This window comes from Echinops telfairi, unplaced genomic scaffold (genome assembly GCF_000313985.2).
Source record: "Echinops telfairi isolate 266 unplaced genomic scaffold, ASM31398v2 ScPeMD7_7469;HRSCAF=8507_1, whole genome shotgun sequence".
Taxonomy (NCBI): domain Eukaryota; kingdom Metazoa; phylum Chordata; class Mammalia; order Afrosoricida; family Tenrecidae; genus Echinops; species Echinops telfairi.
In genome coordinates this window covers 32,071,561-32,097,850 of record NW_022111373.1, presented here as the reverse complement: position 1 = coordinate 32,097,850, position 26,290 = coordinate 32,071,561, and the positions used below count along the sequence as shown (strand labels likewise).

General features: G+C 41.8%; 1 protein-coding gene across 2 annotated transcripts in view; it reads right to left on the bottom strand.

The window, feature by feature from the left end:
* Positions 1 to 26,290, bottom strand: part of LOC101661196 (band 4.1-like protein 4A) — a 186,737-nt gene that overhangs the window by 52,489 nt on the left and 107,958 nt on the right. For both annotated transcript variants that reach the window (XM_045285089.1, XM_030888909.2), the window contains exon 2: positions 21,450 to 21,554. In XM_045285089.1, the coding sequence (XP_045141024.1) occupies positions 21,450 to 21,554 (105 nt within the window). The remainder of the gene's footprint in view (positions 1 to 21,449; positions 21,555 to 26,290) is intronic.

Below are 26,290 nucleotides of genomic sequence, written 5' to 3'. Positions count from 1 at the left end.
TATCCACAGCAAAACTGATTCTAAGTTTTGATGCACCCCAACTCAGGATCTATAGCTAATAAGACCCCAGACTGAAGTGGTGCAGATACCTTACCTTCCTCACTAGAGTATACATGTCCTGGGAATGGTGTGGTCCCAGCCTCTGGCTCAGTCTCACACCTGGGGGCTCCATAATGCTTGGGGGGGTGGGAGGGTGAGCAAGAGCCTCTGCTCCAAACCAAACTTACTGCCATAGAGTTGACTCTCACTCATCGCCACCCTACAGGGCAGAGGAGAATTGCCCCCGTGGGTTTCTGAGAGCATAACTCTTTACAGGTGCAGAAAGCCTCGTCTTTCTCCTGAGGATCAGCTGGTGTTTTTGAGCTGCTGACCTTGCAGTCAGCAGCCCAACATCTACACCACTACACCACCACGGCTCCCAGTAACAGAAATTGGAAGAGAGCTCCTTCATCTCATCTCCTAACATTTTTCACCCCAAGAAAACAAGTTGCATAAATAGATTCTCTAAACCCATTCATTTTCTCATTTTTATGTCCCCAGAATTTTTTCTAGGTGTTAAAAAAAAGTAAAGATAAAAAGGAAATGTTCAACTAAATGCAATTTTTAAAGACAGATTAACTCATTCCCCACCCCACCCCCAATCCATATTAATGATAATCTGTGCAATTTTAACAAAAACTCCTTTCCTTGAGAGTGATGACACTTGTGAGGGGAAAAAGAAGATGAAGGTTCTGACATGCATTAGAAATTACTTTCTTGTTTCTTTCCCCCCAGCAAGAAAAAGAAGAGTCAGACTCAGGCAAGGACTATTCAATCAACTCCCTGCACATTAGATATGCTAAGCATCCATCCAGGGCTTGGCTCACACAAATCTCATTTGATCAAAATGGAAACCAGGGGTTATAGAGGTCAGACAATGATAAATGTCCCAGAACATAAATAATAAAAACAAGCCACCAGGTCTCAGAAGCTAACATTTTAAAATGTAAAATTCGATTATGTTTACCAAGGGAAAGAAATGACCTTGGAAGCAAAGCGACCATACTCTTACGGCACTTGTCACCATTCATTCTCAACAAGCAATCAGACACAGCACATGTCTGATCACAACGAAACACATCAGGCTGCCACACCATAGCCAGAGAGAACAAAGGGCACAAGATCTCACCAATAAACAGGAAACCTAGTGGCCATAATCTTGGTCATGAGGTGTCTACAACTGGGACATCAGCTCTAAGACAGGGAGGGACTTTATCCGGTCATTGAACATTTGTCCACTCTCCACGGTCCATACATGTCACAGCAAACACGGCCTGCAGTGTGAGAGCACAAAATAAAGGAAATCTGCCCCTAACCTGAGACACTCGCAGCCGAGCAGAAATACACACACACACACACACACACACACACACAATCCTAATACGTGAGGTAATAACACCGGCAGGATGAATATGTACAAGATAACAAAATTATGTACAAATAAAATTAACTCTGCAGGGTGAGTGACTCTAAGAAGGCTTTCAGGGAGAAAAACCTCTGAACTGTGCCTTGGGGGGGAAAGAAATCAAGCTATCTCGTAATATAGAAATAAGGATGATCAGGGTTCTATTTTAAAAATGAAAGAAAGAAAGAGATTTCTACATGCTCAACTGCTCTGAAAGCAAATGGGTCCATTTTTAAGTGACAATATAGAATGGAATACTACAAAACCTTTAGAGCCAATTATTAAAATGAAATCAATTCTGTCCAACACCTACCAAGTATTCAGCTAAACCCAACCCAACTCCATGGCTAACAAGTTGATTTCAACACATAGAGACCCTGTATGACACAGACCCACAGTGGGGCTGGTGGGTATGAACCACTGACCCTGTGGTTAACAGCCCAATGTCTAATCCACAGGTATCACTGCACCAAAACAGCTTCTAATATTTAGCTAAGAAACCAGTATTCACAGAGGACTACCAGAAAAAGAACTGGCCCATTCAGGGTTACCTGGGGAGGGGGGAGGGGGGGAGGGGGAGGAGACAGGGAAGACGAGCTGCACCCTGCCAGTTTAACCTGGGTGCTAACAGGAGATTTTTCAAAATTATCCTTTGGTGTGAAGCCATCCTCCCTGCTAAGAAGAAACAGCCTTATCTCTCTCTTTAAGGGATGTTCACTCTGCAGGAAAATCTCAAGGGCACATCACCGCCCTGCGATAACCTTTGCTCTAGAGGAAGTGTATCTGTTTGGAGCAGCACACTTGCAGTGGGGTTTTATAACTAAGCAGAGTTCCTGCTCCGTTTGCCTGCGAGACAGTCACATAAAGTCACATTCTGGAGTCGGTGCTGTTTCCCACGGTCTTCTTTCCCTCTCTCCTTCTCTCTACTGTCCCATCGTATTCTCTCTCTCTCCCTCCTTCCCTCTTGCCCACTCCCCCTTTCTCGCCCACTTCCCTTACCTACCACTTATTTTGGATTTATATCCTGCGGTCGGTATATCATCTGTTGGACTGATTTTGTTTTGTAAGACGATAATGATAGCAACCAAAGCAGACCTTGTTCTCGCATCTCAAAACCTGCTTCCTAAAACGAGAACATACTGCACTCTGGACACCCGGTGCCCATGGGGCATGAGCGCCTGCTTGGCTCTGACCCCTCTGTAAGAGGCAAGCAGTTAGGCAGTTCTTGGCACTCCAGACTTGTCGACCTTGATAACTGAACTTGTGTTACTCAGAGCACAACGGGCAGAGAGGCAGAAGTTCATTCTTACCCTCTGCCAGTCTTCACGAAACATCCTAGGCTTCGTTCATTCATCTAGGATGCCAATCTCTCAATTTCCTCGGCAACAATCCCAGAATTGGATCTTACAACTCTAACACTGTCCAGTAAATCAATGTCCTAGTCTTCATATGATATGGGTTAAATTTGAGGTTCAACCTCTCATGTGACAACTGCTCTTTTGGAGAAGCTCTAATTGTAGAATGAATGCAAAGAAAATAAGAATAAAGTAAGAACAACATGAAATGATGTTCTCCACCTTATTCCATGTTGGGTGTAATGCTGATTTTCATTTGGGGAATTTAAGAATACTACATTCATATTTAATAAGATTTTTTGTAGGACCAAGAGAAGGCCTTAAATGCAAACAGTATCCGTTGACATAACAAAAATGACCTGTTGATCTATAAAGAGAGGTGACAACCTCTCTAAGGGATGCTCAAGTCAGAAAGAGCTCCAAAAAAGATACCACAGGTAATGCTTGAGTCTAGGGTTCAGCACAGTGCCCAGGGTTATGCACTGGGCTCCTAGCCACATGGTTGGAATTTCAAAACCAGTAGCTAGTTTGAGGGAGAAAGACAACGCTGTTAGCTTTTGCAAAGATGTACCCTTTCAGAAACCCTAGATAGGGCTATTCAATGGCAGTGGGTTGGATTTGGTTTCTTGTTCAGGGTTCAACACAATTTTTACATGTATTTTAAGAACCCAGGATGGTAATGATAACTATTTGTGTTTTCCCAATGTCTGAAGCCAACACAGGCTCCCTACCCACACAATGTGTGCTCCGTTGGAGTCAGAACCAATTCCACGGCATCTAGCAATAAAACGAACACCACATTCAAAGGGCATGCTCCTTGGTAGGAATCACAGCTGCTCTAGGACCTCAGGTGAAGCCACTGTAACAGAACTATTTTGCAGCGGTGACAAAAATAAGGGCCTGTCGCTGGAATGGTCGACCACAGGAGAGGAAAAATCACAACTGGGTCCCATTTTGCAGCCAAAGTGGATTTCAGTGGCTCACTGTTGGTCCACCTGGCATCTCATAAAGTGGCCCTCGACCCAGAGAGTGCCAGAGCCCTCATTCTCACCCATAGACCATGGCACAACTCTAAGGGTTGTGAAAATAGCAGCAGTAATAACTGTTGTGAAGAGCCACTGAGTCAATTCTCACTCATAGGACCCTACGTACAACAGAATGGAACCCAGGCTGTTCCTGCTCCATCCGTATAACTGGTTTATTTGAGCTCACTGTTGCACATTAAATATTTACTATGTGCCAGGTACTGCTTTATCTTCAAAACCCCCAAACTCATTGCCATTGCGTAAATTCTGACTCAGCGCCCCTACAGGACAGGATAGAACTGCCCGAGGGCTTCGAGGCAGTAACTCTTTAGAGGAGTAGAAAGCCTCATCTTTCTCCTGAGGGGTGGCTGGCGGTTCAAACTGCTGACCTTGCAGTTAGCAGGCCAAACTGACTCATTTAATCCTGTTTGTTTACCTTATGAAGAAAAAATGATTATGATACTCATTTTACTAATCATTTTATTGGTGGTTCTTACAAATCTTATGATAATCCATCATTCAATTATATTAAGCACACTTGTACATATGTTGCCATTAACATTTCCAAGTCTTTCTACTTGAGTCCTTGGTATGAGCTCCTCTTTTTCCCCTTCCTCCCCCCTTCCCGTTTTCTTATAAACTAGGAAACGTGGTAAAGGAACCTGCCCAAAAGTATAGGAACCAAGCTAAGAAACAGAATGTACCTCTCTCCAGCCTTCTTACCAGTTCACGGAGCTCTCAATTTCAATCTTCTTATTCTCCTTACCAAATCCTCTGTTTTCAGATCACTCCCTCTCATTCCCGACGCCACCAGGATACACAAGTCAGTGGTGTCCATTGCACAGCAGTTCCTCATCACCTCCTCCTCCTGTCCTCATGTCGCTATTTATCAGTCACTCATTTGAAGTCACTCCCAGATCCTTGTCCCTGCTCCCTCCCTACTATCCACTGGAGCGGGGCTGGAGGTGGGGTCAAGAACTACCTCTGGCAATGAATGTACAAATGCGCTTTACACAATTAATGTATGTGCGGATTGTGATAAGAGTTGTATGAGCTCCTAATAAAATGATTAAAAAAAAAAAAAGAACTACCTCTGTCTCCACTCTGTGCATCATCTGAGAGGCTCAATGTGACTGAAGACACAAAGCATACAAGCACTGGTGGGTTATTTTAAATTCTTTATCAACGACCTCAGGGTCAGGCTCAGTACTACTCAGCAATCCTACTACATTTTCTTGTCTCACATGTTCGCTTCACACTCTCTTCTGACTCCAAACCTCCAACACAACCTCCCTCCCCTCCCCCCACCTTCCTCACCCTCAGCTGAAGGCTGGCTTCCTTTTCCATCGAGAAAATTGAAGCTGTCAGACTGGAGCATAAATGTGTCTGCACCACATCAACCATCCTGCATCTGTGTCTATGTGCTTTGTCTTCTCTCCTCTTACCACGATGAGCAGTTCACAGACCTAACGAAGGAAAACCCCTCCACATCAACTCAACCCTTCTCATCTATCCAGGAACGTAATTCCAGCACCTACCCACTCTCTTTCCTGCTCCATCAATGCTTTCTCTTCTACACACCCATTCCTACCAGAATATGAGCCTTTATTTCTCCCATTTAAAACAAAATACCCCTGGACCCCCACATCTGCGCCTTTCTGCACTTTAAGAGATCTTTTAAGCCAAACAAAACCCGGTCTTACACTCTATCTCCTCTCCATCCCCTCTAGGTCTACTTCAATGCTAAGTGCAGTCAGCATCCTCATGCTACGAAATCCAATGAAAGATGCTCAAACCTCATCCACTTTCCTGAGATACTTGCCTACTGGTTTCTAGAACCGTATTCCATCTATTCCATCTTGCGTCTTCTCCTTCCGGGTTAGCCACATTTTCACCGTCTCTGTTGCTGTTTCGTGTTCTCCCTAACTAGCAAGGGCTGGATTCTTAGGGTTACATCTTACAGAGAAAACACCTTACATTGAAAGCTCATGGTTTTCACTGTCGTCTATACCCTGACGAGGTCCCAACACTTTCTACTGACTATTAAACAAAAGGCTAGTGATTCACACCTGCCCATCCGGGCTGGGAGAAAGGGCTGGCAGTCAGCTTCCAGATCCCAGTGAGGAAACCCTGAGGAACAGCTGTGCTCTGCAGTGGGTGGGGTGCCATGTGTCCGAACTGACTTGATAGCAAGGGTCTTTCAATATACTGGCAACGCTCAAATTTATAGCCAGACTAGACGTCTTCCCTCACTCCAGCTAACAAGTGGACATTTCCACTTGGATGCCTATTAGAATCTCAACATCTATTTCCAGAAGTGGAATGATGATTCCTCTCCCTTCAAAAAATACCTGTCCACCCCCAGTCTGCTTCATCTCAGTAAATCACTCACTCTCCTTCCATTGGCTCAGTCAACCCCTCTTTATCTGGTGGCCACCTCTTAACTACTTCTACCCTGTTTAGTCCTATGTTAAAAACACACACAGAATCCAACACATTCTCACCACTCCCATCATGACCACCGAGGTCCAAGCAGCTATCACCTGGACTGCTGAGACCGCTCCTTTGATGGTGTCCCTGATTCTGCTCTTGAACAGAGGGACGAGCCCTTTATTCTTCTGTTCCCATAGCTCCCCTTCTTACCCAGAGTAAAGCCCAGGTCCTTACAATATCCTGTAAGGTCCTACATGATGCTCAATCCCCATCCTACTTGCCTACTTGCCTTACAATATCCTGTATGGCTCTACATGATCTGGCCCCACTGCCCTCAAATTATGTGCTTTTGGAATGAGGCAGTGGGAAGACCTGAAGAAAAGAGTGGGTGGAAGCCTGAGGGCCCTCAAGGAGGGGATGAAGAGGACCCAAAGGGCAGCTGAGGAAAACCTACGGGCATCAGGAGCAACGCCTCCCAAAATCTGTAGCTATGGAGGAGATCCCGGCTCAAGGTCTCCCAGTGTGACAGGGGAGAGCTGCCCTTATGGGTTTCTGAGACGTCTTTCTCTCAGGAGTGTAAAGTGGTTTCAAACAGGTAACCTTGCAGTTAGCAGCCCAGCACATAACCACTATGCCACCAAGGCTCCTTTAGTAGAAGAAACAAATTTAGCAGCACTGTTGCTACCACAACAGTGTGTGTGTGTGTGTGTGTGGGGGGGGGGTGTACCTAATTAACTGAAAGATCCAAATAGAGAAATTTTCAAACTGACCGCTGAAATCACTTATGAGCCAAAATCCGTAATTCAAAAAACTTAAATATGTCTCCCTCCCCCTGCAAAAAAACTGCCCAATTCAGACTATTTCCTGTAATACTTCTCTTCCTAGAACCAATCCTAGAGAAACAGGTAAACTAATCACTTTAGCTTTTAGTACATGTAATATAGTACTTGAAATTGTGTTAAATTGAAGTCAAAGTAATATAGGAAGTAGTCCACCATGAGCATTTTATTAGAAGACTACTGGCATCTCCGAGTCAAATCACTTTTTATATTCATGGGGAAAATCTGCTTCAGAGTCAGAATAAGGTTAAAGTGAGGTCAACCTATCAGAGATCTGCATCAAAACCCGAGATTTAAAGAAAAGGGGAAAAAAGCCTTGTTTCCTATAATCATCAAGAACGTGTCTAGAATCATTAACTCTCAAACCAGTTTTCCCTACGGACATCAATCAACTGTCTGAAATTCCATCCCTTAGAGCTCCTTCTGATGTAACTAGCAAGCAGACAGTGTCATACATGTCCCTAGTGTGGAAACACTGTAGGGTTCCTTGCACTTAAAAAGCTGAGAAAGTGTGCATCTCCTATATTATTGACAAAGGACCTTAAGCGTAGTTGGTTTTATGTACACATATATGTGGGTATTCACATATGTTGCGCCTTCTACCATTCCTGATCATCTTGTTTTAAACTTCCTTCCTAATGCCGCGACCCTTTCATACAGTTCCTCATGTGGTGGTGACCCCCAACCATCAAATGATTTCCGTTGCAACTTCATGACTATCATTTTGCCACTGTTATGAATTGGGCGACCCCTGTGAAAGCGTCGTTTGACCCGCGGTTGAGAACGGCTAATCATCAATGGTTTCTCCTGACCACACACTGTTGGTTAATCAACAACCACCACAAACCACAACGGCACTGGGCATAACTAAGAATGAACCTCGGCCAAGGTAGGACCCAGGCCCTCACCTCTCCTAAACCGAGGAACAACGCATTGAAGAAAGCAGCAAGATAGAAGCCTGGGACGATTCGTGACATGGAAGTTGCATGTGCAATCCCTATTCTCAGCCACTAACTGAGAGGGAACAAAGGACAAAGAAAGGATGGACTTCAAGATGTGTCATGGAGATGACTCTCAACAAATCTAGGTCCTTCAGAAGCACTCTTGAATCCAAGTCAAAATCCACACAAGCAACAAAGAAACTGAAGAACATCAAAGCCTGCAGCGTTGCCCGGGTGCTGCAGCGAGAATCCGCGAGCGCTGTAGCAGGGGCTTCCTCTGCACTGGCTGGGCTCTTTCAAGCTGACGTGAATTCTGTGCTGTATTCCGAACAAAACAGACCCATTCGAAACAGAAAACAAAAAGAAAGCATCTTTTCTTCTTAGAAGACACGGTTGGTCAACTATAAAGAAATAAGGGCTGGAGGGGGTGGGGGTCTACTGCTTATTGTGTATAAACTTGCAAAAAATCATGGGACTCACATACATTCAACTGGCAGTGATGTTGATGCTTGCCATGTGCAGACAAGTCCATTTCAATGCACAGTAAGCGAGAGGACACAGACTAGCACACCTTTCTCCTGCAGGGTCTGCGAGGCTCAACCCACCACAGCCAAGCGCTTACCCACCGGGCCCCCAGACCTCCTTACTAGTGTCATCACCATTACCCATAGGTGGCAAGCTGATTCCAAACTCAAGAGTGACCCTATAAGGAGCCACCTGAGAGGAAAAGGGGAAAAAAATAATTATAAAATGCTAAGTTCAAAAGATGTCATGAAAATGACTCTCAACACAGCCAGGGCCTTCAAAAGCATTTTCTAGTGCATGTCAGAGAGTAAAGCTGTCCCATCATGTTTCCAAGGCTCCCCAGAGTGGCTCAAGGATTAGAACTGGTGACCTTTCAGTTTGCAACTTAACTTGAATCCAAATCTTCATACAACACACCATTGTCTACCATACACTGCATGTATGACTCCAACGAGATAAGAGTTTTCTGAACAGCTACCTGGTAACTATCCGCACACTACTACCACTAGGCCTGATTGCCAGCCGATGTACCTCATGGACAATACACATTTATCAGCGGAGGCTTGCATACTGCTAAGATGCTGACCAACGTTCAGGAAATCATCTAGACCAGTGGTTCTCAACCTTCCTAATGCCGCAACCCTTTCATACAGTTCCTCATGTTGTGGTGACCCCCAACCATAAAATTATTTTTGTTGCTACTTTATAACTGTAATTTTGCTGTTATGAATCATAATGTAAATATCTGACATGCAGTATATATTTTCATTGTTACAAATTGAACATAATTAAACATAATTAAAGCATAGTGATTAATCACAAAACAATCTGTAATTACATATTGTGAAACATTTATGGGTTTTCCAGTGGTTTTAGGCAACCCCTGGGAAAGGGTCATTTGACCCCCATAGGGGTCACGCCCCACAGATTGAGAACCACTGGTGTAGATAAAGATGAACTAGGAAGAAAGGCCTGCAGCTATACTTACCCAAACCTTATGGATGGATCACAATGGTCCAAACTGCCACCACTCACAGGGTTGGTGCAAGGCTATGCAGTATTTCATCCAGATGTGCACCATCAGTCAGGAGTTAACTCAGCAACAGCTAACAAGAGCACTGGTGGAACAGTGGGTTAAGCACGGGGCTATTAACCTAAAGGTCAGCAGTTTGAACCCATTAGCTGCACCATGGGAGAAAGATGAGGCTATTTGTTTCTGTAAGACTTACAGGCTTACAAACCCCAGGGGTCCTACTGGATTGATTGGGTGATGTTTTTTACATGGTTTATTTTTACATTAAAAATTTAAACTATAGGAGGAGCTTTTTTCTTTTCTTTTAAAGAGAAGGCCACAGGTTCTTAGGGAAAAACAGAAAAATAAACTCACTGCCCCATCAAATCGATGCCAAATCATAGTGACCCTACAGGACAGGGTAGGTAGAAATGCCCCTGTGAGTTTCCAAGACCGTAACTCCTTCTACGAGTAGAAAGCCCATACTTCTCCCCTGGAGAGGGCTGGTGATGACCTTCAGGGTCACAGCCCAATTCATAACCACTATGCCACCAGGGCTCCTCAGCAGGGCAATGAGGTGGTAAACAAGACAAAGGTGGGGCACACCTACCCAGGCACTTCCCCATCTGGCTGCCTATGGTGTCTAAGGCTGAGTTCTCTCTTCCAACAAATCTTCTGAATCACTAACTTTGCAGTGATAGAAGTTGGCAAGATAGCAAAGAACGGGGCACAATTCCTCCCCTCAAGGAGTTTCCAATCAACAGGGGAGTTTATTCAATAAACAAATATAAAGCAGTGGGAAAGATAATAAGCTTAAGGTACTCCTGAGGGGCAGTGGAAGCATCAGTAAGAAGGAGACATGGAATCTGGGTTGTCAAGGAAGAACGGGATGTAAGCAGATTAACATTAGAGAAAAGGAGAAAACAAGAAAGTAGTTCAGGTGAAGACTCAGTATGTATAAAACCTTAACACAGTACAAAGACAGGTGAGTTACTAATGGTAGTTCAGTGAGGCTCTAAAGTACCTGTGAGGCTCTGGGTGGAGGATGAGTGGGGAGATTAAAAACAAGAGAGATACTGCAAGAAAAGCTCAAATACAAGTAAGAATCTCATCTCTTGAGGAGGGCCCTGATGGCACAAAGGAGCACATGTTGGGTTGCAGTTTCAAAGTCACCAGCAGCTGCGAGCAAAAAAAGAGATGAGGCTTTTACTCTCATCAATAGTGCACTCTGGGAAACCCACAGGGAAGGACCACCTGGTCCTATGGGGGAGCTATCAGTCAGAAATTACTTGATGGCAATGAGTTTTGCTATATATCTTGAAAGATCTCCAATGTCATGTCAAAAGTTCAGATTTTCCCTTAGGGATGCATTTAAGAATTTTAAGGTACAGAGGAGAAACATCATGGGCAAAATGTATGAGAGGTATAAGACTCGAGATCAGGCAGAAAACTTTGAGAGAAACCTACACTAATCTGATAGCAGCTTGAACTAGAGATTAATGTGACCAAATGTTCCTACATACATGGGTTCCCCTACAACATCTAGCTTATTTATTAATAGTTCTCTTTTTCACTCCCTTCAAGTCTTCTTAAAACCAAACAAAAGGCTAACTTAATAAGTAAAAATATCTGCCTTGAGCCATATGCTCTTTTAAGAATTAGAATCAAATTGACAAAAGCAACCTGAAAAGTTAGATAGGAATCTTAGGGTGTGGTGAATTCCTCACAGTGGGGGAAGAAAATGTAGAAAAACAAGGTAAGAATGGTTACACAGCCTGAAAAATGTAATAAATGTCACTAAATGGTATAAGTAGAAAAAATTATTTGTTCCTCTATCTATTGTAAGGCAGGCCTAAGTTTCGTTTCTCTAACAAAGTCACCCTCTCCCCTGAAATGCCGCTGACCACACCTGGAAAGGCCTGAGTGATCACAATGATGCTGACCACACCTGGAAAAGTTCTGAGTGACCACAATTGGAATGGCTGAGAGTGGAGCCAGTCAACCAAAAACACCTACACAACCAATTGTCTCCAGATGAAGTCATTGAACTATGGGAGGGTGAGGGGGAGTAGTTTCACCCAGTTTATGTAACCTGTAAGGAGAATAAACACTTGGCTCGTGCCCCAGGCCGGGGTCCTCGTCTCGGAGGAGGCCACTGAGTTGGTGCTCTGGGACTTGGGCCATAGCTCGAGCTAGTCAATACACTCCTTTGTGGTTTGCAGCCTTGGTGACTCTGCCTCTCTGTTCCTGGGGCCAAGGGATAATCGGCAGTAACACTATTAATGAATGAAACAGGCAGAACTTGGCGATTGGTGAGGAAAAGGGAGTTAGGCATTATATGCAGGATTTAACCAGAGCAGTCAGGTGGCTAGGAATGGTATTTACTTTTCAAGTATGATTAGATGCATGTGTGTCCAAGATAAATAGATGCAGATTTGAGAATCACACAAGCAATGGGTAGTTCTAAGGGATTTAGTAATTCCCAGTCCCTCAACTTGTAGATATGCCTTTCTAAAGCCCCTTCCTGAAATGAATCCAAGAGCGTACTATCTCCTTTCCCACCACACGCCCTTTTCATAATTCTCCTCCCCAATTTACAATCAAGGATGTTGTCTTGCTTGGATCAACAATCAATGCTCATGGAACCAGCAGTCCAGAGATCAAAAGATGCCACGTATTGGGTAAATATGCTGATCAACACCTCTTTAGAGTATTGAAAGGCAAGGATGGTATTTAGAGGAATAAGATGTTCCTGACCCCAAAGCAAGGTATTTTCAAGGGCCTCCTATGAGTGTGAGAGGTGGACACTGAATCAAGAAGACTGAAGAACAATCAGCACATTTGCATTGTGGTGCTGGGGAAGAACACTGAAAGTACTAGGGACTGCTGAAAGGACAAACCAATCTGTCTTGGAAGAAGTACGGCCAGAGTGTCCCTTAGAGGCAAGGATGGGGAGACTTTGTCTTATGTACTTTGGACATGTTGTCAGAAGAGACCAGTCCCTGCAGAAGACATCCTGCTGAGTAACGTGGAGGGGCAGCGGAAACGAAGGCCCTCAGCAAGACGGACTGGCACAGCGGCTGCAAAAACGGACTCAAGGATAGGAGCAATGGCGTGGATGGCACAGTCCCGGCAGTTTCGTTCTGCTGTGCACAGGGCTGCCAAGAGTCGGAGCCAACTAGATGGCACCTAAACACATCCATCCATCCATCCAAGTCTCTATCAATGCTTCTCTGGGTTTTTGGTTTTCCTTTAAAAAATTCAGACTCAGGACAAGGCTTCGTCTTTTCTCATCTTATACATATTTCTGGCAAAGATTAGAGAAGGTGTTAGAAGCATGGTAGTTCCGTTCATGTTGAGTTGCTCTGAATTCAAATGTATTACAGAGTAAGGCAGCAGGAGTGATGATTTCTCCTTAGTGAGTTTATGGCGTTCATTCTCCAACTATTAACAAAATGTGCAGGGGCTCCTGGAGAAAAGTCCTATTAAATAAAACAAATTAAAGCGTTGGTTACATGTACTGAGGGTAGACCTATCTCATCTAGGTGACATGTGCTTTATCTATCTGTCTATCCATCTTAGAAACAGAATTCCAGAGTGAAATACTTTTCACAGGCACATGTCTGATTTAAATTGAAAAGTAAAACATCTTTGATGGAGAGCAAACTGATTTGGCTGAGTGGTTTGATAACAGCTGGCTTTCTTGGACATTTTCCACAGATGGATAGAGCTAAACCTGCATATCCAAGACTGTGATGAAAATAAATACAGGGCATAATTGGACAGAAGCATTTTATGTTTTATAATGCTACTACTGGCAAAGTATGTTGAAATTAAAAATGTTTTAAATTTTTTCTAACGCTTTCTGATGACACTGGATTAAATCTGGTGCTTCTAATGAAAGTGGGGGGGCTACTGATAATCATTTGGTAAATCTTAGCAAAACATTTAAAAGTATTTCCCCCAGAAATTTTGGCTCTGAACTACTAAAATGATCATAACACATCAGGTAACTTCAAATTCATTGATTTTTAACTAAACTGAAAGAGACGCAATTGAGTGTTCACAAAAACCATTTTACATAGTTCACTACCGTATATACTCGCATATAAGCCTACCTGAATTTCAGCCAACGCACCTAGTTTTACCACAAAAACTGCATTAAAAATGTGCTGAAAAACTCAGCTTATACTTGAGAATATACGGTAAGTGATTGAAGGCACTGAAGGAATTGAGAGATCATGCTTCATCAAAACAACTTATCAAAATAACTTCTTTTTCTATCCATCTACTTCAGTAAATAGTGCCCAGATTCACCAAAAATAAATAAATAAGATTGTTGCTAAGGTCTATCGCACCTTAGCAATAGAGTAAGATCACCCAGGAATACAAGCACTTATTGAGAAAAAAACAAAAAGTGTGACTCATTTCACTAAGAAATATGTTCCCAATAAATGGTTATTTTATATTTAATAATTCATCAAAATGCATAACAATTAATTAAATGCATGCAAGTGACCATGGTAGATACCACATAAGGTTCAATAACAATTAGAACCATAAGGTTTCAGAAAATACATATTTTAAAACTTCCATTTATATGCTTAATACTGTTATAGAGAAAGGTAGCTGTACTAGGAAACATATTTTATAATAAATACATAATAAGAAAATTTTATAGAGAAAGTAAAATAAAATACAAATGTAAGGAGATAAAGAGAGTAAGGAAAAAGACCTGCTTTTTAAAACGAAGGATCTGCTCACGTGTATCTATATTTTAAAGGCACTGTCTTGTCACGTGCCTGCTGCATTTGTCTGCAGCAGCTTTTGCCCCACGCCCCTCGCCCCGGGGGGTATTTTCCTAACCTCTACTATTCCAATTCAGGATGCGTTTCGGATCACTATGAGTTTTAATCAACTCAACGCAGTGGGTTTGCTTTCAGGTTTTACAGAAATGCTTCCCCAGGGAGGGAGTGGTTGCAAGCAAACATAAGAAAGTATGTGTTTCAGGAATAAAAATACAGTAATGGTGAGTATGAAATTGACATTGTACACACAGTGGGCACAGTTAAGGGTGATGTAGTAATTTGATTTTGTAATGTCAATATTTATAAGAAACCAAAGATTTACATCTGTTTCGACTTATGACAAGCATGGTCAACTTAAAACTTTGCAAATTTAAAGTTTTCTAAAATCCCTGCAAGCACTGCACACAAACATGAGAAGAAAGGTTTGGCAAGGAGGGTACCCTCAGCGCTGAACATGTTGCTTGATGCATGTGAGAAGTCAAGTGAGAAGAATAGCTAACATTTACATTTCACTGGCTCCTCAGTTTAAATCACTACTTTAGATGCTTTATAGAAATCCCTTGAATCCTCACTGCTACCCTCTTGGTAGGAGGTGGGGGAGAGCGGTGGAGCGGGTTGCTATGGAACAGAACGATGGCATCTAGCAGCAACAACAACAACGCTAGTCTATGAAGTGAGCACTATTACTAACCCCATGTTACAGATGGGTAAACTGAGGCATTGCTATACAGCTCACAAGTAGTAAAAGTAGTATTTGAACCAAAATGAACTGGCTCTACAGTCTGTATTCAAAGCAATGCCTCATGAGATGTCTTAGAGATATGAGGTTTCAGGGCCATTAGCCCGTAGATAGTAATTAAAATCAGGGAGCAGAAAAAAATTATCTAGGAAGATAAACATATATATATTCATCACTTGAAAAATAAGCTTCAGTACTGTGAGTCCCTATGAAGGTGCTTCTTTTTTTCCCAATCTTTTTATTAGGGGCTCATACAACTCTTATCACAATCTATACATACATCAATTGTGTAAAGCACATTTGTACATTCATTACTCTCATCATTGTCAAACCATCTGCTTTCCACTTAAGCCCCTGGCATCAGGTCCTCATTTTTCTCCCACCCTCCCCGCAACCCTGTCCCTCATGAGCCCTTGATAATTTATAAATTATTATTTTGTCATATCTTGTCCTGTCAGACATCGCCTGAAGGTGCTTCTTGTATTGTCCCAGACCCCCTGGGCTCTCAAAAGTCCTCCACCAGAGATTTTTCTGGGTACTTTCAGTTATTGTCATCCATCCTCCTATGGGAAACAGAAGGATTTCTCCCAAGTTGTTTCCCCCAAATATATGCCAAACTTAGCTGCTTGCGAATGACTATACACTTGGAGGTCATCAGTAGATCAGGGATTATTCTCCCTAAGAGCTATCAGCCATCTAGACCAAGCAGACCCCACTGATTATCCCACAACAAGTAGGGCCCACTCCCTTCTGATAAGGATAGTAGTTGTCTGTTTCCTTGTAGGAGACACCAGAGAGGTCAAATCCACCCAAGGATGACCAAGGTTAGGCTGCCATCATGAATCTAAGGTCCGCCCACCTTATCACATGTACATCCCTAGACCTTCCCATTCCTATGGGCACACCCCTTCCTGTCACACTTATGCCTATCATACATCCCCTTCCTATAATGTGTATGCCTATTGTACTACCCCTTCCTGTGACGTGTGGTTACCTGTAACCATGCCCCCCAAGGGAGATATAATCATTGGTTAGCAATAAAGTTGGGGTTCTCGCCTGCTCTAGCGGCTGGGCTCCCCCCACAAGGACCACCAAGCGGGGCTGAAGTGAGCATGCTACCATGAATTGTGTCTGACTCCATTAATTCAAACTTCCTCTCTCTCTCATGCTCTCTATGACTTTACTATAATCTTTACTTATTATCGCTGTACAATTGCGCCTACCAGACCTGTGATGATTTGTTGGGGATCCTCTTCTCCCCACATCCTCCCATTCTCTTGTGACATTTACAATGCCGTTCATAGTCTATCTCATAAAATCTTCCTGCTTTTTGTTCTTTGCATGCTGTACCTCCGTCAGATGCTATGCCTCAGATAGTTTCAATTCACAATAATCCACATGACACTCTGTTTTGTTTCTTTGTAAGAGGACTCACATTATCATGACACACATTTCATCAGTCATTCTGGTGTTTGTCAGAACATAAAATCAATGACAGAAAGTGAAATCTCAGACACCTGGCAAAATACAATAAATCAGGCTGCAGACAAGCACTGCCCCTCCTGGCTGAGAGCACAGTGCTGAGGCTGCCCGCAAACAATCAGTGAGTGATGGTTAGTATTGCTCAGAGCGTTCGAGGGCAGTGAGGAAGATAGAGACATACACAACTTCATTTAGATTTTAAAGGAAAGTAGGGAATCAGAGAAAAATTGTACCCACAGAGGTAACTTAGATGCATTAGGTGGTAGGGAGTAAGAGCATGCAGAGAATGGCGGTGAAAACATGAGGACTACCAACCTTTCAAAAGACAGGGAAAGACGGGAAAGGGAGAAGAAGAACGAGTAAAATGAAAACCAGAAGAAAACTTGAAAAGAGAACATCAGACTATGGCTCCATAGGAGCAAGGTGAGATTTTCAGAAGCAGCAAGCACTTGTGTCAACAGAAAGGGCAGGTAAGAAAAGGATAGGAGAACATCCTTTGAATTCTGCAACTACGGACCCTGAGGCGTTTCAGGGGTGTGACAGGGATCAATGCTCAACTATGCAAAGTTTTAAAATGACGGAGTCTTAGGAAGTGGATCAACTAAGCCCACATGGACGAAGCCATGTGATCCAAGGATTGTAAATTATATAATATAAATCCAAAGGAGGGAATAGTATCAGAGCTTAAATTGTGAGAGGCTGGTGTGCAGAAGGTTATGGAAGACAGCAGAAGCCAAAAAATCACATTTGCAGGATTTACACAGGGAATAAGCCTCCTTCTAACGATAACTGAGGGATGGGAACAACCTGGTTATCAGACAGAGAGCAGTAGAGAGCCGACTACAGTAGATTAAAATGATCAATCTGACCTGAACGGTGAAAAGCTTGTCACTTGATCTTCTTACCGATACACTGTGGGCTTGATCTGGTTTTAATACTTTCTGGGGTTGTTTTTTCAGACTTGGGTTTATCTCTATTGTACTTTATCATTGTTGGAAGCCTTCTTGAGTAGTTGTTATGTGCTTTTCTGCTTTTTGGTTTATGAAACCCAGGACAGGTGAATCTACAGTGACAATAACGAAAATAAGGATTCCTGGAGGATATAGCGAGGAAGTTAGGGAGCTGATATCAAGGCATTCAAGAAGGAAGAAAATGTTTTGAAACTGATTTCGCTAGCATTTGTACAACATCGATATGATTGGGGGGTGGGTTGCAATAAAGAAAAAAGGTGGAGACAATGAATTTAGACAAAGCTTTTCAGAAGGTAAGGTGTGACAAAGAAGGAGGCAGGTAAGGCAGAAGAGAGTACAGGAACGAGGAAGGGTGGTTTTTAGATGAGAGAGACTTGAACATGGCCCAAACTGATGGGAAACAGAGATCTGAACAGAAAAGATGCCTGTCAAGGTTACAGGCCAGCACACCAAGTCACTGGGACCCTTCCAATGTGACAGGGAAGGAAAGGAAGCGTAAGAAGGAGTGGGGGCAAGAGTGGAAGATACAAGACATTGGGAAGCTTCTACCTAATGGCTTTGTCTCGGTGGAGCAATACATGGTGGAGAGGGATGTTTACAAGTTGACTGGATCTGCCTACTACATGTTTACCCCTTCTGTGGCTTCCCAGTAAGGTAACGGCTCTCACAACCTGATTCTCAAAGCCAGGCTGATTCCCACATTCTGCAAAAACGTCTAATTATCTAAAACCACAGCTTTTGAAAGGGTAATCTGTAAAGGAGACTCAAGTGCTATCCTTAATATCAGACATAACAATCACTATTAATTTTAAAGTGAGAAGTATTGAGATACCACCTATCATTATTGCTTTCAATATTAACAAAACTCATCTTGAAAGAGCCTCCAAAGGTGTTTGAGACCCAGAGCTTACTTGATTCTCTCTCCCCTTTCCAGACGGTTTCCTTCTGCCCCTAGCTCCCTGGTTTGTGCTTCCAAAGAAAGTCATCATTTACTTTCCTCCATCTCAGTTTCGAGAAATGCCTTCTCCATGTTAACACCTTATAATCCACAAAGAGCTCGTATTGATTTTCTAATTTGATCCTACATGACACCTGAGAAAATGCAGGGAATGCATTATTATTCCAATTTACAGATATGCAGATCAAGAACTCAGAAAATGCAGGGAATGCATTATTATTCCAATTTACAGATGTGCAGATCAAGAACTCAGAAAATGCAGGGAATGCATTATTATTCCAATTTAAGGATATGCAGATCAAGAACTGAGAAAATGCAGGGAATGCATTATTATTCCAATTTACAGATACGCAGATCAAGAAGCATATGTGTCTTGCCCTCAGTCACACATCTGGCAAGGAACAGAAAAAGACCCAGACCTGCATGTGATCCCAAAGCAGTTACTTTCTGTTACATCGTGCTCTACTAATGATGACTTCTGAACCCAAAAGGCTCTTCAAGGTCCTACCAAGCCTTAGATAATTTCAATTCACCCAGGTTTTTTTTTTTAAGCACAGTAGTCTGCATTATAATTTCAATGCTGTGTCTATTATTAATAGCTCTCACCAACCCTCTCCAATATAGAGATCCTACTAAATAACCTTGAAGGAGAAACTAATATTGCTTTCTCCCATCACTCTCCTACTCATCCTATTTTATTCTCCCAAAATAAAACTACATGTCTTATAGGCATCTGGGGGTGTTCACAGAAGCTAAATGCTGGGGAAATCCTGAGCATCTGCAGTGGGAGGAGGTAAGGTATTACTATCCAGGGAACATGGTAACACAGCCTCCTACAACTAAAGTGAACTGTGTGTGTGTGTGTGTGTGTGTGTGTGTGTGTGTGTGTACACATGATACATATAAACAAGCAAAGATTAAGTAGTGTTTGCAAATTATCTCTTTTATGAGTTCACAAATTTGAGGCAAAAATTAGTTTCTTTCATGTTATTTGCATTGACACCATTAAGTTCATACATTTTCCTCTACTTTTCTTTTCTAATTTTGTAAAATCCATATCACAACCACTATAATGAATGCTAAGCCTTATAAGAGGAGCCTTGGTGGTGTAGTGTTTACACACTGGGCTACTAACCACAAGGTCAGCAGTTCAAAACTACCAGCCAATCCATGGGAGAAAGATGAGACTTTCTACTCCTATAAAATGTTAGTCTCAAAATCCCAGTTCTACAATGCCCTGTAAGGGTCCCTGTGAGTCAAAATCAACTCAGTGGCAACGAGTTGGACTGAAACCTCACAAATAAAATGGGGGTATGTGTGTGTGAATGTTTGGACGTTACTGTAAACCCTCCAAAACTTCTAATCAGCCTCACTAAACTGTTAATTCTTCTGCAAAAATTCACATTGTTTGAAATTCTCTAGCTTTTCACATTGTTCTTCTTTAAAAAGAAAAAAGCAGAAAGGTCTACATAATTTCAGCAAGACAGCCAATCTTTCCAGACAGGGCCTTACATCCTATCTAAGATCAGTTAACTATTTTTCTCTACTAGGAAACATGCTTTATGAATATAAGATAGCTTCTATGGTTTTCAATTTAACTATTCAGCATACATTTACACTTTTCCTATATTGACTCATGAAGTGGATAGGAGAGAATCCTGTGAACTTCTGAAATAGCCTATTCTCTTTCTTAGAAGTGTGAATTTAATGACTGCTAATCTTTAGACAGCTATTTCTCTGTGCCGAAAGCTAACTAACACCTAATATTCTACTCCTACCTTGTGAAATCCTCCTGCTAAACAGAACAGATTATGAAGCCAACTGGAGAAAAACCACAAGTTATCACCCTCAGTAATATTCCATTTGTCTGCCTCTTCTCATCTTAGCACATTTCTGGGGTTAAGGCATGGTAGCACACTCAAACTTCCAATAGCTCAGCTCTCAAGATCGCATTCCTCATTTAATGGGCCCAAATGACCCAGCAGAGGCTGAAGGACACTGATGTAGCAAGAGGAGGAAAGTCAATTTCAAAAGGAGTTGTATAGCATGCAAAACAAAAGGTAAGTCCTTTAGGATACTTTTAATGTCAGTGCAGGAGCATTTTGCCTTGAGACAGTATAAGAGTTAAAATCTTTCTTACACTAAACCCAAAGTCACACTAATGAATATCCTTCCTCACTCAAAATCTTCACCTCTAAGGTCTTCCCTTTCTTCATCATCCAAGAGACAGCTTTTCAGCCCCATAAACACATCGAATCCATAGGTTTCTAATAACTTTCCACCATCCAACTACTCAGGCAGATCTTCTTGGTTAACCCTGGTGAATAGTTTGGCATCAGACTCATAAATAAGAGCACCCTACTTATTATTTGTTCAGTCAACTTTTAAAATTTAGATAAACACCTTTTTATATTGCATATCTCTCTTAATTGTTTACTTTCTTAGTAAAGGAGGATCTGTCACTTCAAGAGACTAGACACTTATCTCTTCATATCTATGTAATGGCTTATCAAGTACTTTTACTAATAGAAATGAAAAGCACTTTGCTTGATGTGGTTGCAAACTGGAACCTTTGTAACATAATCCCTATAACACCTGAATTTTTAATTCCCGGAAAAAATTTTTTGTTTTTATTCTTTACTTTCATAGTTATCTATATCTATATATATATAGATATATTAATATATACATTTAATTAAATGTTACGGAAACATCACGCTCGGCATTATATGGATAAGCATGTGCCCTGCCAATCTGCAGACTTCGGGTGAAGAAGTTATCAGGGAAAACATTCCTCATGCTTTCTAAGTCATTTTCGCATTCAAAGAAACCAGCCATCTAGAACCACATCGGGGAAGGACAGAGACAGAATGAAATTTATAAGCAGGAAAACATCACATGAAGTCATTGTACTCACCGTCTGATGGCTTCTGTCACAGTAACGCAGCCCAAAATAATCTATCTCCACCAGGTTTGTGTGACGGAATACGTGGTCAAGGACAATGGCACCTTTAGTGGACTTCTGCAGAAAGAGTTGTTTTTGTTAGCGAGATGTCTTTGTCAGCAGGGCACACGCACCGTGCTTCTCCTGTATTATTAGCTCAGTTCCCAACGAGAACAATTTTACTGGCCCAGTTGCCACAATTACAAGGAAATGTGTGCCGTGAAGTATACAATAAGAAAGAAAGTGGTTTCGGGCAGTTAGCTGCTGCCAAATCCATTCTGACTCGTGGCCCCACACTGGCAGCACGGAACTGCCCCATGGGGTGTTCCAGGCTGCCACTTTTTGGGAGTAGGCTGCCACCTCTGACTTCCCAGGCACCTCTGGGTGGGTTTAAGTAATGACAGTTTCTTTTCTTACAGGACTGTGAATTAGCTTCAGGACAAAATTCTTCTTTTAAGAAAGATACCCTTTTATATGAAAATCATTTTCTTTAGCTAAAACCCCAATGTCTTTACTTTAAACAAAATCTACTTCACCTCTATCATTACATCACAAAATTAAGACAGAAGATATGTAAAATTAAAATAGCAATGTAAAATATGTTCTTTTTAGTCCTCAAATAAGAAATCTACAGATTAAGTGCCCTTGTGAAGATATTTTACATCCTCTCCCTTAATCGCAGACATAAAGAAAGCACTTCCTGTGGATGCCTTTTAAATGCTGCCACGATCTAATAATCTAATCGCTCCCCTTTTCCTCCTCCTCTGTACACAGATTCTTTACACTAAGATTTTTATCATCTGCCATGTTAAATAACAATTATTCACTCACATAAAATAAGCATTTAATTAGCTAGGACTCTCCCCCATGCCACATTAATCTTCAAAAATCATCCGTTTCAAGGTTCTGTGTACAGATACAGATTTTTCCTATATTTTTCCCATTGTTGGCAGGTGTAACCAGGGAATAAAAGAATTCCCTGAGCAGTCATAGCTTGTGGTAAGAAAGAAAGGTTTTGATTCTTTGCACCGTCCCCAGAGAATAACCATGATATGCTTTTTGTGTACAGTGAGTACTCAAGGCGGCACTGCTTTCCCACTATCATGACCCCAATTCTGCCGTACAAATCCGGCTAGACCAGAGCATGTGCACGGGCACAGATGAGAGCTCATAACACAGGGAATCCAGGACAGATTAACCCCTCAGGACCAATAGTAGCCATACCAAGAAGGGAAGAGGAAGGTGGGGGGAGAAACAGGGAACCAATCACAATGATCTACATATAATCCCCACCCAGAGGAATGGACAACAGAAAAGTGGGTGACATTGGTCAATGTAAGACATGAAAAATAATAATAAATTAGAAATTATCAAGGGTTCATGAGGGAGGGAGAGAGGGAGGGAGGGAGGGAGGGAGAGAGGAAAAGAGGGAAGGAGGGAAATGAGGAGCTGATATCAAGGGCTCAAGTAGAAAGAAAATGTTTTGAGAATGATGATGGTAACAAAAGTACAAATGTGCTTGACACAATGGATGGATATATGGATTGTGGTAAGAGCTGTATGAGCCCCCAAATAAAATTATTTTAAAAAATAAAGATTGCACTGCTTGCAGAAAGTAGTTTCTTACCGTAAGATTTTTCATGTTTTTATGAAATGTGTTACAAAATGGGTAATATGAGGTGATAAAGGAGCTCTGTGCTTGGCTTCTAAACAAAAGGCCAGGGGTGCTTCAAGCCTGTCTGGAGGTTGTGAAGGAGAAAGGCCTGGTAATGTGCTTCTAGAGAGCTTACGGACTAGCAACCCTATGGGGCAGGCCTCCTCTGCCACAGAGGAAGCTATGGATCAGAAGACACCAAGCAACCACAACAGGAGATGATAAATGTGCAGGCTAGGAAAAGATCCACGTGTATTCTGTTTTGCTCCCAATTACTTTGGTTAAACTTAGTCACTTTTCCAAAATTCATTAAATTAATTGTTTGTAAGCAAAAAGCCCTTCCAGGAGTTTCTGCTACAAATTTGATACCACACCCCTTGTCAACAAGTCAACTGCAACTTAGACTGACCCTGCCGAATAGGGTAGAGCCGCCCCCACAGATTTTCGAAGGCTGTAATCTTTACAGAAGCCATCTGCCACGTTTTTCTCCTACAGAGCAGCTGATGGGCTCAAACCTCCTACCTTTTGGTGAACTGCGGTCAAGCAGCATAAACACAGCACCACCCAACCCACCCACTTCCATCAAGTCTTAGTTCCGACTCACAGTGACACTATACAGGGTTTCTGAGGCTGGACATCATTTTAAGAGCAAGTTGCCTCCTCTACCTCCTGCAGAGTAACTAGTAGGTTTAAACCACTGGCACTTACCCACTGCAGCGCCAACACAACTCGTTAATACCACATCTAATAAACGTCTTTGTGCTAACATACCTGTGTATTGCTCTATGGTAGAAGCCTGGAAGTGAAATGACTCAATTGAAGGACATGCACACAAGTACAGGGGGTACTGCCAAAAAGATTGTTACATTTCAATCCACCAGAGTACACCCTTTCCAACATTTGGATTAAGCAAATATTTTCCAATCTGATTGAATAAAGAAAGGGGGGAAAGTAATTTTCATTTTAATTTTCCAGACTCTAATTAAAGTAAACAATCTCTTATTAGCCCAATTGTATTTCTTAGCTTTTGGACTGGGGACTTCCTAACCAAAAATTTACAAGAAAATTCTCCAAAGTGCTTTTCGCAGTTTTATTTAATATACTGAGCTCTTCAACACATTTAGAAATTATTTTTGCTCTTGGGACAAGACCTAACTTGCTTCCAAATGAATACTAAGGGCTCTATCATTTACCAAAAACCTATACTTTGCCCTGTCATTCCAAACAACTTCATCTCTGTATTCCTGGACCAGTGTCCCAAGATTTTGATAAATACAGTTATTTATTTGGTATCGATTACCATTTTTCTACACCTGCTCTTTGACGCTTTCTCCAACAGAAGCAATTGAAAACTAGCTTGTCAATTTAATAAACAATTCTGTTGGGATTTTGATTGAGTTAAATTTAATTTCATCCCCGTGAACTGGGAAGAAAGATATCTGATTTACAAGATTGAAATCTGCGTGGTTTTATTAGTTAACTTTCAAGTCATGCAAAATGCCACTTAGGTTTTGTGACAGGCAGACTCGCCAAAATGGCCTCCAAAGAGGTCCTCTAATCTGTGGAGCCCGAGAGTATGCCGCAATAGCATCTCTACAATTGTCTTGTTGGGTCACACAACTGACCTTTAAACAGTGACAGTATCCGAGTGGGTCTGATCTACTTCCGTGGGTCCTTAAAAGTAAGTTGTTTTTTCCAACACACAAAGCAAACGAGGAAGGGAAACAGTGAAACGAGTGTGAGATGCTGAGAAACACAACTAACCATGTTATCCTGAGCCTCTGACCTACAAAATCATGGGATACTAAATTGTAATGTTTTTATACCACTAAACTTTTGAACTCAGAAGGAAAGCCTGACAGTCTATGTCCCCCCAAAAAGGCCATTTAAAACCCTATGACATAAGATTTGAAAAAAATAAACAAAACCCTATGGAACACAGACCTACTGTAATACACATTGGGGTTGCCATGAGTTGGTATCAAAATGGAAGTCTGTAAGTCTGTGGTCATTTATTATGTGGTTTCAAAAATCAATCTAGACTTATTCTCACTTTGTAGTTGTATTATTGCTGTACTCTGTTATTGCTAACGAACAAGAAAGCAACCAATGTTTCTACTTTGAACTAACTCCCAGCCATCTTGCTCAATGATTATTAGGCAAAACAATTTATAGATGTAATCTTTCCAGAAAATATTTTCTACAAAGAACAAGAGTTCTAGTTATTCTTTTCTAAAGTGTATCTCCAGTATGAATTTCTGTTCTTACAGCATTGGCTGAAACTTCAAATAGAAGGGAAGTTAGCAGATTGCCAAGATCTTGAGGGGGCCACCTTGCGATTCCAAGCAGAGAGAGCAAAAATGGAGGTAGAAAAATACCAAGCCACATGAAGACTGCCCAGAAGCAGAAGTTAGAGAAGGATCTTCCTGAAAAGTGGTAGAGGTGGAAAGTTTAGTTCTAAAGCCATGTCTTATTTACATTGGGTTTTCTAAAGTTCATAGGAATTTTATATTTTCTTTTCCCTCCATTCTGCACGAACCTTTTGAAACTTCCTCTTATGTCGTTGTTACATGCTGTTGGGCTGGCTCCAATTCATGGCAGCCCTATACGCAAAAGAATGAAGCACTGCACAGTCCTGTGCCAGCCTCACATCCACGCCCACAGATGAGCCTAATGTTGTAGCCATTGTGTCAATCCAACTTGTTGACAGTCTACTTTTTTACTGATTATCTATTTAACCAAGCATAATATCCTTCTCCACAAACTGGTCCCTCCTTACGGCATGTCCAATGTACGTGAGACAAAGTCTCACCATCCTTGCTTCTCAAGAGCATTTTGGCTGTACTTGTTCCAAATCAGATTTGCCCCTTCTTCTGGAAACCAGAGGCATATACCAAATTCTATCCAATGTCATAATTAATAAATTCTTCTCATTTTTTGTCTAACTTTCGAAGGTATATGAGTGATCAAAAATGCCATTGCTTAGGTGAGGAACATTTTAGCCCTCAAAGTGGTTTGTTTTGCTTTTCATATTTTAAGGAGATATTCTTCTGCATGTTTTGCCAGTGCAATATATTGTTTGATTTCTTAACTGGTGTTTCTTCTTCCATGGGTATTGACTGTGGTTCCAAATAAAGTGAAATTCTTGATAACTTCATCG